Raw genomic sequence first — 14573 nt, 5'->3', positions numbered from 1 at the left:
AAGCGGATTATGGTTATACTGCAGGTGAGTTTCACCGTGCTGTTGGCAGTGTGGCTGAATAAGCATAGCACATTTTATATTCCACCTATATTCAAGTTCCAAGATAGCTTATTACAACTTCCTTTTCTTTCTGTAAGTTCCGCACGTGCTGCCAAACATTGTGGGAGACGGCTTCGCGCGAGCCGGACGTTGATCCTTCATGGCGGTTGGTACTAGTTCACTCTGAGATCCTGTGACTGCCTGCTAACTGGGGTCTGGAGCATTCCAACAGCTTGTTTCTTTTCACCCATCTGCTGCCACACTGCCAGTGATGGCTTTTGGATGGCAGTTCAGTCGGACCTGGGGAATTGAATCGAAGGCTGAATCGAAGCTGATTGACCTCTCACTACTGGCTCACTTTGACCTCGTCCTTCGGAGGGCTGATGATGACTGACTTCTCTCTACTTGCTCACTTTTACCTTGTCCTCTCTTCTCCTTCAGTTTGACCTCACGCGTTCCTTACTACCCTGGGCTGTGGTATTACTGCCTCCAGTTGGATCAAGCATGTGATACTACTACCACTGGCTATTTAATCCCTTTTCTTTCTCCTCTTCCTGCCTCTCTTCCTTCCCCTACTCCTCCACCTCTTCCTTCACTTCCTCACTCTCGAATTCATATTCGTCTTCCTCTACCGTCTACACCTTCAAGCATTGTATCAACTTCTTCTCCCCTGAACCTTCCCTCTGGATCTCCTTTTCCGGCATCGCGTCTCTGCGCCTCCGAGGCTCGGTAACGGAAGGTTGGTGTTACTGTTCCTACAATTCTAGCAGCAAGGTCTGTACAAAGTTCGACTTCTACCTTGGAAACACTGCCAGGCACTTGGTCTAAAATTCCGTCATCATGCCAAGGTTGTCTCCGGATGATACGGAAATGACAGGCATGCCTTCCGACGCACCTCCGTGTGGTCGGGCTACGGCTTGCAAACCTGCACAACTCCAATATCCTCCTTACCGCGAACCCTCGTTCGAGTTAGCAACTCAGACAGGCCTGAAGATTGCTCAAATGATTGCTGAGACTCTTGAGAAATCTTCCCAAAGTCCACCCAAAACCCTCTTGAAAGAAGCAAAAGAGCTGGCCAATTACCGACTCTCCACAGAACGGCTTGTCGGGTTCCTTGGACACTCAGGTCACGGCAAGAGCAGCACTATCAATTCTGTCTTGGGGAACGAGGATCTGGCAAAGACAGAAGCATGCGGGTCTGCTGTAACCCCATTCGCAGTTGAGTATCGTTTCCCAAAGCCCGAGCATAAATCACCATTCACTATGGAGTGCAATATGATGACTATGAGCGAAATTGGGGAATACCTTGGAAACTTACTTCGCGACTTTCGAAGGGTCGAATTCGCGGATGAGCAGGAGCGCATTTCCAACTTCGAGGACCTCCAAGCGGACAGTCGAGCTGCCCAGGACGTCTTCGAAGCCGCTTTTGACGGAATGACAGACTTCGACATTTCCTTGCTTGAGCATAAGGACAACGAAGAGAGCCGGAAGGCGGCAATAGAGACTCTGAAAAGTTACGCTGTACGTTTGGATTTCCCCGACGACATGGACGACAAAGGATTTTGGATTCAGGAAGCAAAGAATGCGGAGGAGTGTCAGCAGCAGCAGTCCATCCTCCAAGAACGCGGACTGTGGCCTTTTGTGAAGCAGTTGACGGTCTACGCAAACATCGACATTCTGAACCCCGGTCTTACCTTGGTTGACTTGCCGGGATCCCAAGACACAAACCTTGCCAGAGTAAGAGCTGCTCGAAAGGCGCAAGCAAAATGCGAGAGCCTTTGCATAGTAACCAACATCGGCAGAGCTGTCGACAATCCTGTGATTCAGCAGACTTTGGAAGGTTTGCGAGGAGCCACAGATGGCTTGGAGTCACCTTCTTGCGACATCACCTTGGTATGTACCCATTCAGGAGATCTGTCCAACAGAAGACCAATCGAAAAATTGGTCTCTGAGGCGGAATTGAGGAAAGCCAAAGCAGAGCTCCACCGCGTAACGGGCAGTCGCGGGGACTTCAAGAGCTCCGAGGCCTACACAAGGGCCTGTAAAAGTGCGGAGTTCAAGATCGATACGCTCTTGATCCAGAGCAGAAATGCGAAGGTTCGTACCGGTCTGCTTCGGAAATACCGCAACCTTTTCGGAGAGCAGGACGTGAAGGTGTTTTGCATTGACAACATGCTAGAAACTCAGGCAGGCGAAGACATCGATGGGGCGCTCAATGGCATACCACAGTTGCGTCAGCACCTCCGAGACCTTCCAGCCGAGGCCTTCTTCAAGGAGAAAGATTTCTTCATCTCCAACAAGATTCCAGCCCTGGTGGCTTCATTTCAGAATTGGGTGGAATCCAATCAGAGCATTAGCCCTGGGAGTATTGAACAATCCCCCTCCCTTCCCGATACGGATAGTCTCGAGCTAAGTTATATTCCCGCGGCATGGATCCCTAACACGCGCATGGTTTTCAACCAGAAAATTAAGAACATTATTCTATCCTCAAGCCCGACAATCACCTCGCAGTGTCTAGAAGCGGCGAGGCATTGGGAGTCTTGGAAGTCGGCCTCAGTCCTATCGTGGGTCAGGCGGCACGGCAATCATATCACCCAGGCGCGGGGATCCGTCAACTGGAACTGGGATTTACTATACCCCTTTGTCCAAGCTGTGGGCAAGAGATGGACAGAACTCAAGCATGACGTTGTCCCATCACTGGCGGACCTGAAAGCATCCATCTTGGGTGTATGGGAGGTATATGAGCTCAAGTGTCGCCAACTGAATGCGCCGCCAAACTTGCAGGCATCCTTGACTGGCAGAATCAATAACATAAGAAACGACCTGGACAGCGCCGAGCATGTGTGGCATAAAGGCCTGAAGCACATCAAGACTAGCTCTACCACACCCAACTGGCAGGGAGGCTCTTACATTGTCGACTGTATGTTGGAAACCTACGAGGAAGGTCGAACGTTCTCTGGTAAGTAAGCATGACATCCATTGACCAAAAACACTGGAGATTGACAAAAGGCGCAGGGAGAGGGTCTACAGCTCTACGTCATCAAGCTTTGCAGCAAAGAGTTTCTCACAGTGACTTTGTCGACGATTTTGTCGATCGAATATCCAAGGACTTTGAGGACCTGATGGCAAAGGTATCGACCAAAATCACAAAAGTACTTGAGACCGAACTGCAAGCTGTTCGAAGTGACATTGAAGTCATGCAGAAGAAGAAGATGAAGGAGACGGAGCCGACCGATTTCAAAACGAATCAGACCATGATCCAGGCGGAACTGACCAAAATCAAAGACGAGATCGACTATGAGGAACTGTCTGCAGATATCCAGAAGATGATTTGCCAAATGGACGAACTTGCTGCAACTGCGCGTGAAATGGCAAAGATACAGTATGGTTGAATCGCAGTTCTTGATTCTCTGGGACCGAAATTCAAGGGTTAAAGATTTGGGCTGCGACAAGCGGGCAACTGCAACGAACAAACTTTAGGCCTGAGCTTTGGAGCAGCAACAACAACAACAACAACAACAACAACGCAACATTTCTCAGTGTCAACAAAATAAACGGATGGTGTGGTAGAATGACTTTGCTGTGCTGGATCTGCTCCCTTGGTGACGGTCACAGCTGGGTGCAAAACCGACCATTGAGGAACTAGAAGGATTCACGCATTGGAGAGAGGGAAAAGGAGCTAGGGGGCTGATTGGGCAATAGCATGGCATCAGGGTGGCCTCAATTTGACGGTGGACTTGAGTCGAGACAAGACGACTTTGAATCCGCCGGACGATGTTGTGCTGGATACCTACCTTATGCACATGACATGAGCTTGAATTGAGAGCAATACAACGCGGCATGCCATATCTTCGGCGGACTGTACGGATAGAGAATAAAAGCGTAACAACCTAAGTATCTATCTTAGGATGTCTGGGATCCATAGACAGGACAGTGACTGCAGTGGAGAGATCAATGGCTTAAGAAGAGAGCCGAGTCCCCAATGGTTGATCTGGAACTACCCTAGCACTCGGCAAGCCCCCTTTTCTCGCGCAGCCTTGCAGTGGCTGACATGAGAGGATATGAAGGTAAGAGGCATCATCATCTTCTCCATACAGAATGAACTCGAGAGTCGAGTGCTCCCCCCAGGGAGATTCCTGGTACGGTACTCTAGTACATATACTGGTGGTATCCAGGTATGTGCCTTTATAGTCAGATGGAGAACAAGGTACATCACATGTATGTAGAAGGTACAGGCGTTGGATGACCACCAAATCTCCGTTCTTATAAGTCGGACTCTGATTCGGTTTCACATTTTTTTTCATATTTCTACAACCTGGCCCAGCTATTCACTGCATTTTGACTACACTGCAGGGCACCGCAGACAGGGTATGATATATTCTGCCTCCCACTATCGCTTTTTGTTGTTTCAGTTTCATTTCCCAAGAGATCCAATTTTTTCGTGTGTCCTCATCCACATGCGCTCAGGTGTACAACCCTCCCTCCCCTTTTATCCTGTTCAACCTCTTGGCTAATAAAGTTATCCATCCAACTCATTGCTGATTCCACCAATAGTGACAGTCTTAATGACAGTAAACTCATCAATGCCATATTTGGATCCTTCACGACCGAACCCGCTCTCCTTGACACCACCGAACGGACTGGCGGGATCCGAGATGATTCCAGTATTGACACCGACCATGCCGACCTCAAGGGCCTCTGCGACTCGGTAAATGCGGCCAATGTCACGAGAATAAAAGTATCCGGCCAGACCGACAGGGGAGCTGTTCGCCAACTCGACGACTTCCTTCTCTGTTTCAAAGGGGAACAGTCCGGCAACAGGACCGAAAGTCTCTTCTTGGGCAATGGCCATGTCGTTAGTGACACCAGTCAAAACAGTAGGAGCGTAGAAGTTGGAGCCCAAGTCCGGCAGCTTCTGACCACCGACAATGACCTTGGCGCCCTTTTTCTTGGCGTCTTGGACGTGCGAATCGACTTTCTCGACGGCTCGGTCGTGGATGACGGGGCCGTGGGTGGTGCTGTCGTCGAAGCCATAGCCGACCTTGAAGTTCTTGACCTTTTCGGCGAACTTTTCGGCGAATTTGTCGTAGATGCCCTTTTGCACGTAGATGCGGTTCGCGCACACGCACGTCTGGCCGGAGCTGCGGAACTTGCAGGCAATGGCGCCGGCGACGGCGGCGTCGAGGTCGGCGCAGTCGTCAAAGACAATGAAGGGAGCGTTGCCGCCCAGTTCAAAAGATAGTTTCTTGAGTGTGCCGGAGGCTTGCTTCATCAGGAGTTTGCCGACGTTGGTCGAGCCGGTGAAGGAAACCTTTTTGATTCGTGGGTCTGTCGTCAACAGTTCGCCCACTTCGGCAGTGTGCTTCATCGCCGTCACAACGTTGACTACACCTTTGGGGATTCCGGCGCGACGAGCCAACTCGGCCAGAGCGTTGGCGGTGAAGGGCGTCTCGCCTGGCGACTTGGCCACGACGGTGCATCCGGCGGCCAAGGCAGGGCCGATTTTGCGCGTGATCATGGCCGCGGGGAAGTTCCATGGCGTAATGAATCCACACACTCCAATTGGTTGTTTGATGGTCAGAACTCGGTTTCCTGGTACGCTGGCCGGGATGGTGTCGCCATAGACGCGCGGTGCCTCTTCGCTGAACCATTGGAAAAACTTGGCCGCGTAGGCCACCTCCCCTTTTGCGTCGTTGTATGGTTTGCCGTTTTCCCAGGTGATCAATGTGGCCAGATCCTCGGCGTTCTCCTGCATCAACTCATACCATTTCATCAAGAGGCCTGCTCTTTCACGGGCCAGAAGCTTGCGAAATGCAGGGCCCGCTGCGACGGCTGCCTCAATGGCCTTTTCCGTGTCTTCCTTGGTGAACTCGGGACATGACCCGATCTTTTTCCCGGTAGCTGGGTCAAATACATCGAAGGTCTGCTTGGAGGCCGCGTCCACGAACTCGCCGTTGACGTAGGCTTTCGAGATCAGCAGAGAGGGGTCGTTGAGCTTCGGTACAGTATGCATCTTTGCTGTGGATATGATTCGGTACGAGGGGTGTGCTACTGCTCGAGTGTACGACGACGGCAGGCGAGGTCGACTTGATGACAGCAAGGTTCGAAGGTATGAGGCTGCCGGGGAAGCCATTGATGGTAGGTAGGTAGATATATAGCTTCGGTGACCGGGTAATATGTAATGTGATCACTGCAGAGGAGCGTTCGTTTACGTGGGGTAAAAATGATAGGTAATGATGCAGCTCGAACTTTTGGAGATGCGCGGGCGGTGCAGCCGGGGTTCCTTTCCGTGGCGAAAAACCGGCTCCTCTGTTTTGTTTGCTTAGCAGCTGGCAAACATTCAGGGAAGGATTTTGGTCCGCGGCCGACACGGTAAACGGGTGTAGCAGTACTTCTACTGTAAATACTGCTGCTCTTGTTGAAGGGCGCAATTGTAGTATTTGGACAATCCAGAAGGTGGAGCCCGATCAAGCCAAACGCGATCCTCCGTACCTTGGTACCAGCACGTCGGAAGAGATATGGTGGATCATTCGTGCTACAAGGCGCAATACGGCGCAGCATCAAATGGCTATACTGCATCTCTCCAGCATCAACCAGCAACAAACCACGCGTGGGAGGACTTCTTCCATGTCCCCATACGCCTAGGACAACAAACTTTCGCGCTGCAGGACGATTATGAGCTCTGGAGCGTAAATAAACCCAGAATATGCCCAAGCTCAATACAGTAGAAGCTGCCAATGCCCTGTCGGCGTCGGACTTTTTCGAAACTTACGACAAGCACACAGCCTTGTCACTAGACACGAACGCAGAATTGCAGATATGCAAGGGCGATGCTTCACACATCCCTGCACCGCTCTTTGAACAGTGCTTGAAGTTGATCGAACTGACCAGCGCGCAAGACTATCGTAACTCTGAGATGAAATGGTCAGTGTCTTCAAAGCGGAAGGAGATGAAGCTCCCGGACATGAGATACATCATCCTGGTCGAAAAGACAACTTCACAGCTTGCGGGCTTCATCTCTTTCATGATTACCTACGAGGACGGCTATGAGGTTGTCTACATCTATGAAATTCATTTCACCCCCGAATGGCAAGGGAGAGGGCTCGGAAGAGAGCTGATGAAAACAGTCGAAGATATCGGTCAGCGTGTCGGCGTTAGCAAGGCCATGTTGACTGTCTTCAAGGCGAACAGCCGAGCAGTCAGGTGGTACCACGACCTAGGATATCGAGAAGACGACTTCTCACCTGGTCCACGTGTTCTACGGAATGGCACGGTCAAAGAACCCAGTTACATCATCCTATCGAAACAGTTGAACGATTGATATCATTGTTTGCATGCATCTATATCTGGCGCACGGGTTTGCCCCTCATCTCAGGTCGCTCTATTTCGAATTCATCGCGCAAAACGGCATACAAGGTGTCTCCCACCAGAATGGTCAGTCCAAGACTCCATACGAGAGTAATGGCGTAGAAGAAATTGGCATTGCCCGATCCTGAATAAATCCACAAATGGTAAAATGCCGGACCGAGAAGGGTTGAATAAAGCAGCACCGATGCGGCAATGAAGGTATACCGAGTCACTTGAATGGTCAGCTGGAGAACTTACGAAAGAACGACGCGGCGATCAGACTTACGTGGTAGAATGTGCGAGTACATTGGGAGGAAGCCGAGATACAACGAGACGTCTGATATGCTGGGGTATGGCTTGAAAATGGCAAATAATCCCAAAAGACTGGTGATGACAAAAAGTGGCTGTCGTTGAAGTCGAAAACTCAATCCTCCAACATACCCCACGAGATGTAACCAGAACACGCCAATGAAAAAGTCCCGGAAGGAGTCGAATATCTCAATGAAGAAATACCACCAGAGTCCCACGTTTGGCGTAAGGTCGGTGACAGTCAGTTGTGCTCCATAGCAGGACGAGAGGAAGTCCCAGAATCCGTCAGTCAGAATAGGAGTGGTGAGGAGCAACGCTGCCAAAGCTCCTAGATACGATAGGATCGAAATAGTAGCGGAAATTGGTTGGTTTTTGTTTTGGAGAATCATGAGTATCGTCGGTGGCAAGAGTAGGCCCGGGTACATGGACAGATATGTGCCAATGGCCAGACTGAACATTGCTCGAATAGCATTGCCGGACTGTGCGTTTAGAACGGCTTGAATAATGGCTGCATTGGTGAAAATACTGGTGTTTTTGCCCAGGCAAGACAGTATAGTAAATGGGTTGAATAGATATGCTGCCGCTATTATCGAGCCATCCAGTTTCCGAAATCGAGGCGTGGGAATATGCAGGTCGTTGGCGATCTGTTGGAGAGACGCGGCGTTTATAAGGTCCAATGCAACAAAGACTAACGCCGACGGCAACGTCTCGAAGAGGACGAGGAGCAACGGTGCCTGATGAAAGACGCCACCATCATAGGGTGAGAGGCCATGCTGGTAGAGGAACAAGCCCTCTTGAAGTCGCTTGAAGCTGGATATTGGTGTTGAGATCTCGACCTGATTGCCCAAGAAGTCCGACAGATCCGGAAAGGCCACGAAGACAAGTAACCTTAGAAAGGCAGCGCCGGCATAGATCGCGACCGTCTTGCGATCCACTGATAATGCCATCCCTCCTTTGCGACAATCAGGTCGTGGCCTGGCTTGTTCTGAGCATTCGAGCGCGAAGAAAAGGGAGTGGAGGCTGACAGGTGTTTGATACAGATGTCAATTAATACACATGTTTGGTGTGTACCTAAATCGGTAAGACGCCCAATTGCTTAGTCATGTATTATGTGTCTTCTGGGCCCGTTGCGGAGCCGGCAAACCTGCCCCGATAATTGTGTCTCGAAACTTTTTCCTACCGCCGCATTCGCTTTTTTGTATGGCCTTGTAGAACTTTCATAGTTCAAGTTGTGCTTGTCCAGGATCCTCTTCTGAAGCATTAATCATGGCCAAACAGAAGAAGAAGGGTCAAGCCGGCCAGGCGAAGAACTATATCACCCGGACACAAGCCGTGCGCAAACTGCAAATCTCCCTCCCAGACTTTCGTCGGCTATGCATCTTCAAGGGCATCTATCCGCGTGAGCCACGGAATATCAAGAAGGCCAACAAGTCTGCTACGCATTCCACTACATTCTACTACACGAAAGACATCCAATATCTACTACATGAACCGCTTCTGCAAAAATTCCGAGAACAGAAGGCCCTCTCGAAAAAGATCGCAAGATCTCTCGGTCGCAATGAAGTCCAAGATGCGGTCAGGCTCGAGAAACAGGCCATGCCAAAGGTCAAACTCGATCATATAGTGCGTGAAAGATATCCAACTTTCGTCGATGCTCTGAGAGATCTCGATGATGCGCTCTCACTCTTGTTTCTTTTCGCAAACCTGCCATCAACCTCCGCCGTCCCTGCCAAGGTCATTGCTCGCTGCCAGCGCTTGACCCACGAATTCGAACACTACCTCATTTCCACCCACTCTCTCCGGAAATCCTTCTTGTCCATAAAAGGTATATATTACCAGGCAACAATTCAAGGGCAAGATATTATGTGGTTGGTGCCATACAAGTTTGTGCAAAGAATAACACAAGATGTGGACTACCGAATTATGGGCACGTTCGTGGAGTTCTATTGCACACTTTTGGGTTTTGTCAATTACAAGCTGTACACATCCATCGGGTTGGTGTACCCGCCCAAGTTTGATGTTGCGAGTGACGAACGGGGAGCCGAACTGGCAGCCTTCACGCTCCAGGGCCATCAAGTAGCGGGTGCAATTGCACCGAAAGAGGAGGAACAGAAAACCCTGACCAATGGCCATGGACCAGCCCAAAATCCGGAAGAGATTCAAGCCCAGATCGCCAAAATTGCCGAGCAGGATGTTGTGGAGGACGATACAAATCAGGATGAAGCTCCTGAGGAGCCGGCTGATGACGGAACCATCGACACTTTCAAACCAGCCGCACCTGAAGGCGATATCCTGCCCCAACCTGACGTGTCTGGGGATGAAGCTGCGAGTCTCTTTTCGAACTTCACTTTCTTCATCTCTCGCGAAGCCCCCCGTCATCCAATCGAGTTTCTACTACGAGCATTTGGATGTAAACGAATCGGATGGGATACGGTCCTCGGAGATGGTGCGTTCACTCATGATGAGACGGACCCCAGGATAACGCATCAGATTGTGGACCGACCTGCATTGGCCCAGCCATTACCTGCTTTGCAAGGTCAAACTGATAACAAGGATCAGACTCTCCAGGCTGTCAAGCCTGGCTTCATAATCCCAGGTCGGACTTACGTCCAGCCACAGTGGATCTGGGATTGCATCAACGAGGGCAAGTTGCTAAGGACGGACCTGTATGCGCCCGGAGCGACTCTGCCACCACATCTCAGTCCATGGGTCAGACCTACCAGCGGACAGTACGATCCTAGGGCGACTTTGGAGGAGCAGGAACCTGAAGGCGAAGCCGATCAAGATGTTGCCGAAGAAGAAGAAGAAGTAGAAGAAGGGTCTGACGATGAAGAAGATGAGTCTGACCAAGAGGAGGACGAGTCAGAAGATGAAGATGAGGAAGTCGATGCCGGTGATATGGATGTTGCAGGCTCAGAAGAAGAATCAGAAGAGGAAGATCAAGAAGTTGACGGCTTTGCTGGCTTTGGCGATGACGATGCAGCATCAGATGCATCATCTGAGCTGGACGAGGAAGCCCAACACCAAAAGGAGCTTGAAGCTGAAGCCCTGGGTAAACCCGTCCCTGTTGCCAAATCCAAAGAGGATGCTCAAAAGGCCAAGGCCCGCAAGGCTCGGGAGACGGCCCAGTCTAAGAAGGAGGAAGAGATTGAACGGCAAAAGATGATGATGAGCAACAAGAAGAGAAAGCTGTTCGAGAAAATGCAGTACTCCAACAACAAGCGTGATGTTGAGGCGGAGAAACTACGTGCGAAGCGAAGAAAGCTCGAGCGGGCAAAGGGCAAGGCCTAAGGATCTCTGGACCGCCAGCCTGTCAGTTCTTAGCAAGGCGTTGTGGGGACGTGGGAAATGGTATGGAAAAGTTCAGGATGCCAGATATGAGAATCAGGGACTGGAGTGACCACGTATCTCGGTGGATATCAAATTCCAGGCTTGTCAACGACATTTTCGATGTAGGTAAAATTTACTTCCTGTATACTGCCAGTGTGTAGAATGGTACCTAGGTACCTACGACGTAGTACTCGCTATATACTCGGCGGGCAGTATACTCTCCTGCCGCTTTACCGTGAGTCTAGTCACGTGCTTCGCGCAGCGTGGCCTGTAACCCAATCGAGAGCTTTTCGAAAGCTTGCGGTTGCAATTCTTCGAGATCTTAACCGACCAGACTCAAGTACACGAGACGAAACAACTTACTCTCGTTTTCACGGCCTGGAATGGCAGCTCGGCCCGCCATGCTGCGTCTCGCCAGACCTGTGGGTGCTTCCCTGCGCGGGCGAATGCTCGCGCAGGCTGTCTCGCAGGTATGCGAATAGTCCCCAATCCCCGTATAGAGCTCGCGCGACTAACTCCAGATGCACAGAGAAGGGCATTTACGGAGAGAAAAGAGTCAATCCTGAGCTCGGATCCGGCCTTTATGCCAGGATCGCAGAGTTCAGCCGCTCCCGTCAAGACAGAAGTTCCACTAGGTCCCGGAGGCCCTGGGAGTCCTGTTCCTCCAGCACCCAGTCCCGCGACACCTTCTTCCGCCTCGACGATACCTCCTGAGAGTGTGCCCCGGGCACCTCCCAGCCCATCCAAGGTGCAAACATCGCCTCCTACCAGTCCCTCTTCTGTGAGCCCGGCGGAGCCACCACCACCACCTCCCCCATCTCAGCCGCCCACTAAGCCAGCCCGGAAGCGATTCAGACGGCTTCGGGCCCTGTTTTATCTTCTCCTGCTCAGTGCCACTGCATACGGCGGTGCTGTCTTTTACGCCTTGAGAAACGACAATTTCCACGACTTCTTCACGGAATATGTACCTTTCGGAGAAGATGCAGTGTTGTATTTTGAGGAGCGGTCATTCCAGAAGAGGTTCCCTCACACCAGACATAATGTGGTTACTAGACTCCCACGCACGGAGAGACAGGAGGAAGGCAAAGTTACTACTATCCCACAGAAGTCAGGAATCTCCTGGCGCGTGGCCGAGGAAGAACCTGCCACAAGTGATGTTACACAGAAGGGCAAGCATATGAGTGCAGTGGATGCCAACAGTCCTAAACCGGGGCCCACCGATCCGAAGAATGATCCGGCGAGTGCAACAACAAAGGAGAAGAGTGCCGCTGTTGAAAGCGTAAAGAAGGATTCGGCTACTTCCCCAGCACCTAGTTCCAAGGAAGCATCACCGTCGTCAGAGAAGCCAGCCGCCCCATTGACCGAAACACCCGCCACTGGTGACTCACGTCCACCAGCAATCCCGCCAGTCACCTCGATCTCGCCATTAGAAGTCCCCAGTGCCGAGGAACCCGTGGTTCAAGAATTGGTCAAGATTGTCAACGACTTGATTACGGTGGTGAACTCGGATTCGCCGGACGCCGCTAACAAATACTCGGCTCCGATGGGCAAGGCGAAGGAGTCTCTGGAGGCAGTTGCCAAGAAGATTTCGCAACTCCGCGAGGAGGAACAGAAGGCAGCCGAGCAACGCATTGAAGAAGCCCACAAAGAGTTTGATGAAGGCGCCCGACAACTCCTGAAACGGATCGAGACTGCGCAAGCCGAAGACGATGCTCGGTACCGAGAAGAGTTTGAAGCCGAACGAGCCCGTCTCGCCCGGATCTACGAGGAGAGACTGAAGACTGAGGTCCAACGCACCCAGGAGTTGGCTGAACAGCGGTTGAAGAATGAACTCGCAGAGCAGGCCATCGAAATGAAACACGATTTCATCAAGCAGATCAAGGAACTGGTCGAGACCGAACGCGAAGGCCGCCTTGCGAAACTCCAGGACCTCAGCTCCAACGTCGAGAACCTCACCGAGTTGACTGCCAACTGGAACGGCGTGATCGACGCCAACCTTCAGACCCAGAAGTTGCAAGTCGCCGTTGATGCTGTTCGCGCAGCATTAGAGGAGACCTCGGCGTCGGAAGCCAAGCCGCGGGCCTTTGTCCGTGAACTCGCCGCCTTGAAACTCGTGGCCAACGGCGATCCGGTCGTCGAAGCCGCCATCGGCTCCATCAACCCGTCCGCTTACCAACGAGGAGTCCCGAGCCAACCACAGTTGATTGACCGGTTCCGCCGCGTCGCCAACGAGGTGCGCAAAGCCAGTCTACTGCCAGAAAACGCCGGCCTCGCCTCTCACGCTGCCAGTTTGTTGTTGTCTAAAGCGCTGTTCAAGAAGGAGGGCCATCCTACAGGTAATGACGTCGAGAGCGTCCTGACCCGCACGGAGACTTTGCTTGAAGAGGGTGATCTGGATGGCGCGGCCCGTGAGATGAACTCTCTGTCCGGCTGGGCTAAAGTCCTCAGCCGCGACTGGCTGGCTGATGTGCGGAAGGTTCTGGAAGTCAAGCAGGCGTTGGATGTCATTGAGATAGAGGCCAGATTACAGTGTTTGCGCGTGGAGTAGATTAAACCAAAAAAAGGACAAAGCAAAAAAGAAACAAGATATCAGTGAAGCGAGCGAGAAGTGTATCCTTTCCAATTCTTCCTCTTTGTATCTGCCTTTGGCTTTTTATCCTCTGTCCCGAGTCTCGTGGCGCACTGTAGCGGATATCAAAGGAAAATAAAAGACCAATAAGCGCCTCACTGCAGTCTTCCTTTCTCCTGGATCTACCGGCCGCGGAGGAATAGAGATTGATAATCCGGCATTCGCACATTCTGATATCTTTTGATTCTTTTGATCGCCATCTCCCCGAGCTCTTCCTTGGCCGCACGTCCTGCTTCGGTCAGTTGGCTCAAATCTGCGTTTGCTAGCATCTGTACAGTACAGATGACTCACGGTCAGCATGGAATCTACCGAGATTATTGCAGGGCGAGTAGGTCAGGTACATGCCGGAGAAATCACATGTCAAGAAATTCTGATAATTAGTGCTTCGATGTCGACGTGACTTACAATGTCTGAATTCCAGTCTTCCAATGCACGACTCAGTGCATGACGTTCAAGTTCGTCATACTCTGGGTGATCGTCCGCAAGAAGATATTGCGTGATGTGCCAGGTCCAAGTCCGATCTTGGTTTGTTGGCGGATGCGATTGCGGACTGGTGGTCGAATTTTCTGGGTCTGCGTCGTCGTCGTCGTCGTCGTCTAGATGCAGGAAAAGATCTACAGACGTACGAGCCTGTTAGAGAGGATCTCATTTCGTAGAGCTTGAGCTTAACCAGGAATATGGTTGGGTGCAACGGCAACGTGAATCTTTTCGCAAAGAAACACTTGTTATGATAGACCGGGGGGAAGGAAAGACTGACCATTAAGCTTATTATGTCTTTCAGAAGCTTCGGCTTCTGCGTGGCGGATCTGAGCCCAGAGCATGTCCGCTAGGTTCCACACGTCTGGTTCAACTGTCTGGTCAACTGTCTGGTCAACTGTCTGGTCAACTGTCTGGTCAACTGTCTGGTCAACTGTCTGGT

The 14573-nt window shown here is 51.4% G+C and overlaps 7 protein-coding genes across 8 annotated transcripts in view; 4 read left to right on the top strand and 3 right to left on the bottom strand.

Annotated features, from left to right (window-relative positions):
* The first annotated feature begins 130 nt into the window (after positions 1-130).
* Positions 131-4325, top strand: HMPREF1120_00463. 2 transcript variants are annotated; one of them, XM_009154462.1, is made up of 3 exons: positions 131-205; positions 261-2998; positions 3055-4325. In XM_009154462.1, the coding sequence occupies exons 2-3, from the start codon at positions 880-882 to the stop codon at positions 3429-3431; spliced, it is 2496 nt and encodes an 831-aa protein (XP_009152710.1). In that variant the 5' UTR covers positions 131-205; positions 261-879; the 3' UTR covers positions 3432-4325. The 2 variants fall into 2 exon arrangements, with proteins under 2 accessions (XP_009152710.1, XP_009152709.1); XM_009154461.1 differs by having other exon boundaries at positions 131-209.
* A 233-nt stretch (positions 4326-4558) lies between these two features.
* On the bottom strand, positions 4559-6052 carry HMPREF1120_00462 (succinate-semialdehyde dehydrogenase; the record flags this gene model as incomplete). The annotated part of the gene is made up of 1 exon (XM_009154460.1): positions 4559-6052. One exon carries the CDS (start codon positions 6050-6052, stop codon positions 4559-4561), a length of 1494 nt encoding a protein of 497 aa, XP_009152708.1.
* Positions 6053-6339: 287 nt separating this feature from the next.
* Positions 6340-8312, top strand: HMPREF1120_00461 (GNAT family acetyltransferase Nat4). The gene has a single exon (XM_009154459.1). It carries the CDS (start codon positions 6746-6748, stop codon positions 7358-7360), a length of 615 nt encoding a protein of 204 aa, XP_009152707.1. The 5' UTR covers positions 6340-6745; the 3' UTR covers positions 7361-8312.
* HMPREF1120_00460 (phosphatidylinositol glycan, class U) lies at positions 7380-8642 on the bottom strand (the record flags this gene model as incomplete). The annotated part of the gene is made up of 2 exons (XM_009154458.1): positions 7380-7618; positions 7673-8642. The coding sequence occupies 2 exons, from the start codon at positions 8640-8642 to the stop codon at positions 7380-7382; spliced, it is 1209 nt and encodes a 402-aa protein (XP_009152706.1).
* A 223-nt stretch (positions 8643-8865) lies between these two features.
* HMPREF1120_00459 (uncharacterized protein) lies at positions 8866-11179 on the top strand. Its single transcript, XM_009154457.1, has one exon. The coding sequence runs from the start codon at positions 8962-8964 to the stop codon at positions 10984-10986; it is 2025 nt and encodes a 674-aa protein (XP_009152705.1). The 5' UTR covers positions 8866-8961; the 3' UTR covers positions 10987-11179.
* A 160-nt stretch (positions 11180-11339) lies between these two features.
* HMPREF1120_00458 (uncharacterized protein) lies at positions 11340-14003 on the top strand. The gene is made up of 2 exons (XM_009154456.1): positions 11340-11495; positions 11555-14003. The coding sequence occupies exons 1-2, from the start codon at positions 11409-11411 to the stop codon at positions 13571-13573; spliced, it is 2106 nt and encodes a 701-aa protein (XP_009152704.1). The 5' UTR covers positions 11340-11408; the 3' UTR covers positions 13574-14003.
* HMPREF1120_00457 (uncharacterized protein) overlaps positions 13777-14573 on the bottom strand; it is a gene marked incomplete at both ends in the record, with an annotated part of 2262 nt that continues 1465 nt past the window's right edge. The window contains 3 exons of the mRNA XM_009154455.1: positions 13777-13923; positions 14060-14268; positions 14412-14568. Coding sequence (XP_009152703.1) covers positions 13777-13923; positions 14060-14268; positions 14412-14568 — 513 coding nt within the window. The remainder of the gene's footprint in view (positions 13924-14059; positions 14269-14411; positions 14569-14573) is intronic.

Source organism: Exophiala dermatitidis (genome assembly GCF_000230625.1).
Source record: "Exophiala dermatitidis NIH/UT8656 unplaced genomic scaffold supercont1.1, whole genome shotgun sequence".
NCBI classification, from domain to species: domain Eukaryota; kingdom Fungi; phylum Ascomycota; class Eurotiomycetes; order Chaetothyriales; family Herpotrichiellaceae; genus Exophiala; species Exophiala dermatitidis.
This window is presented reverse-complemented; position numbering and strand designations above follow the sequence as displayed.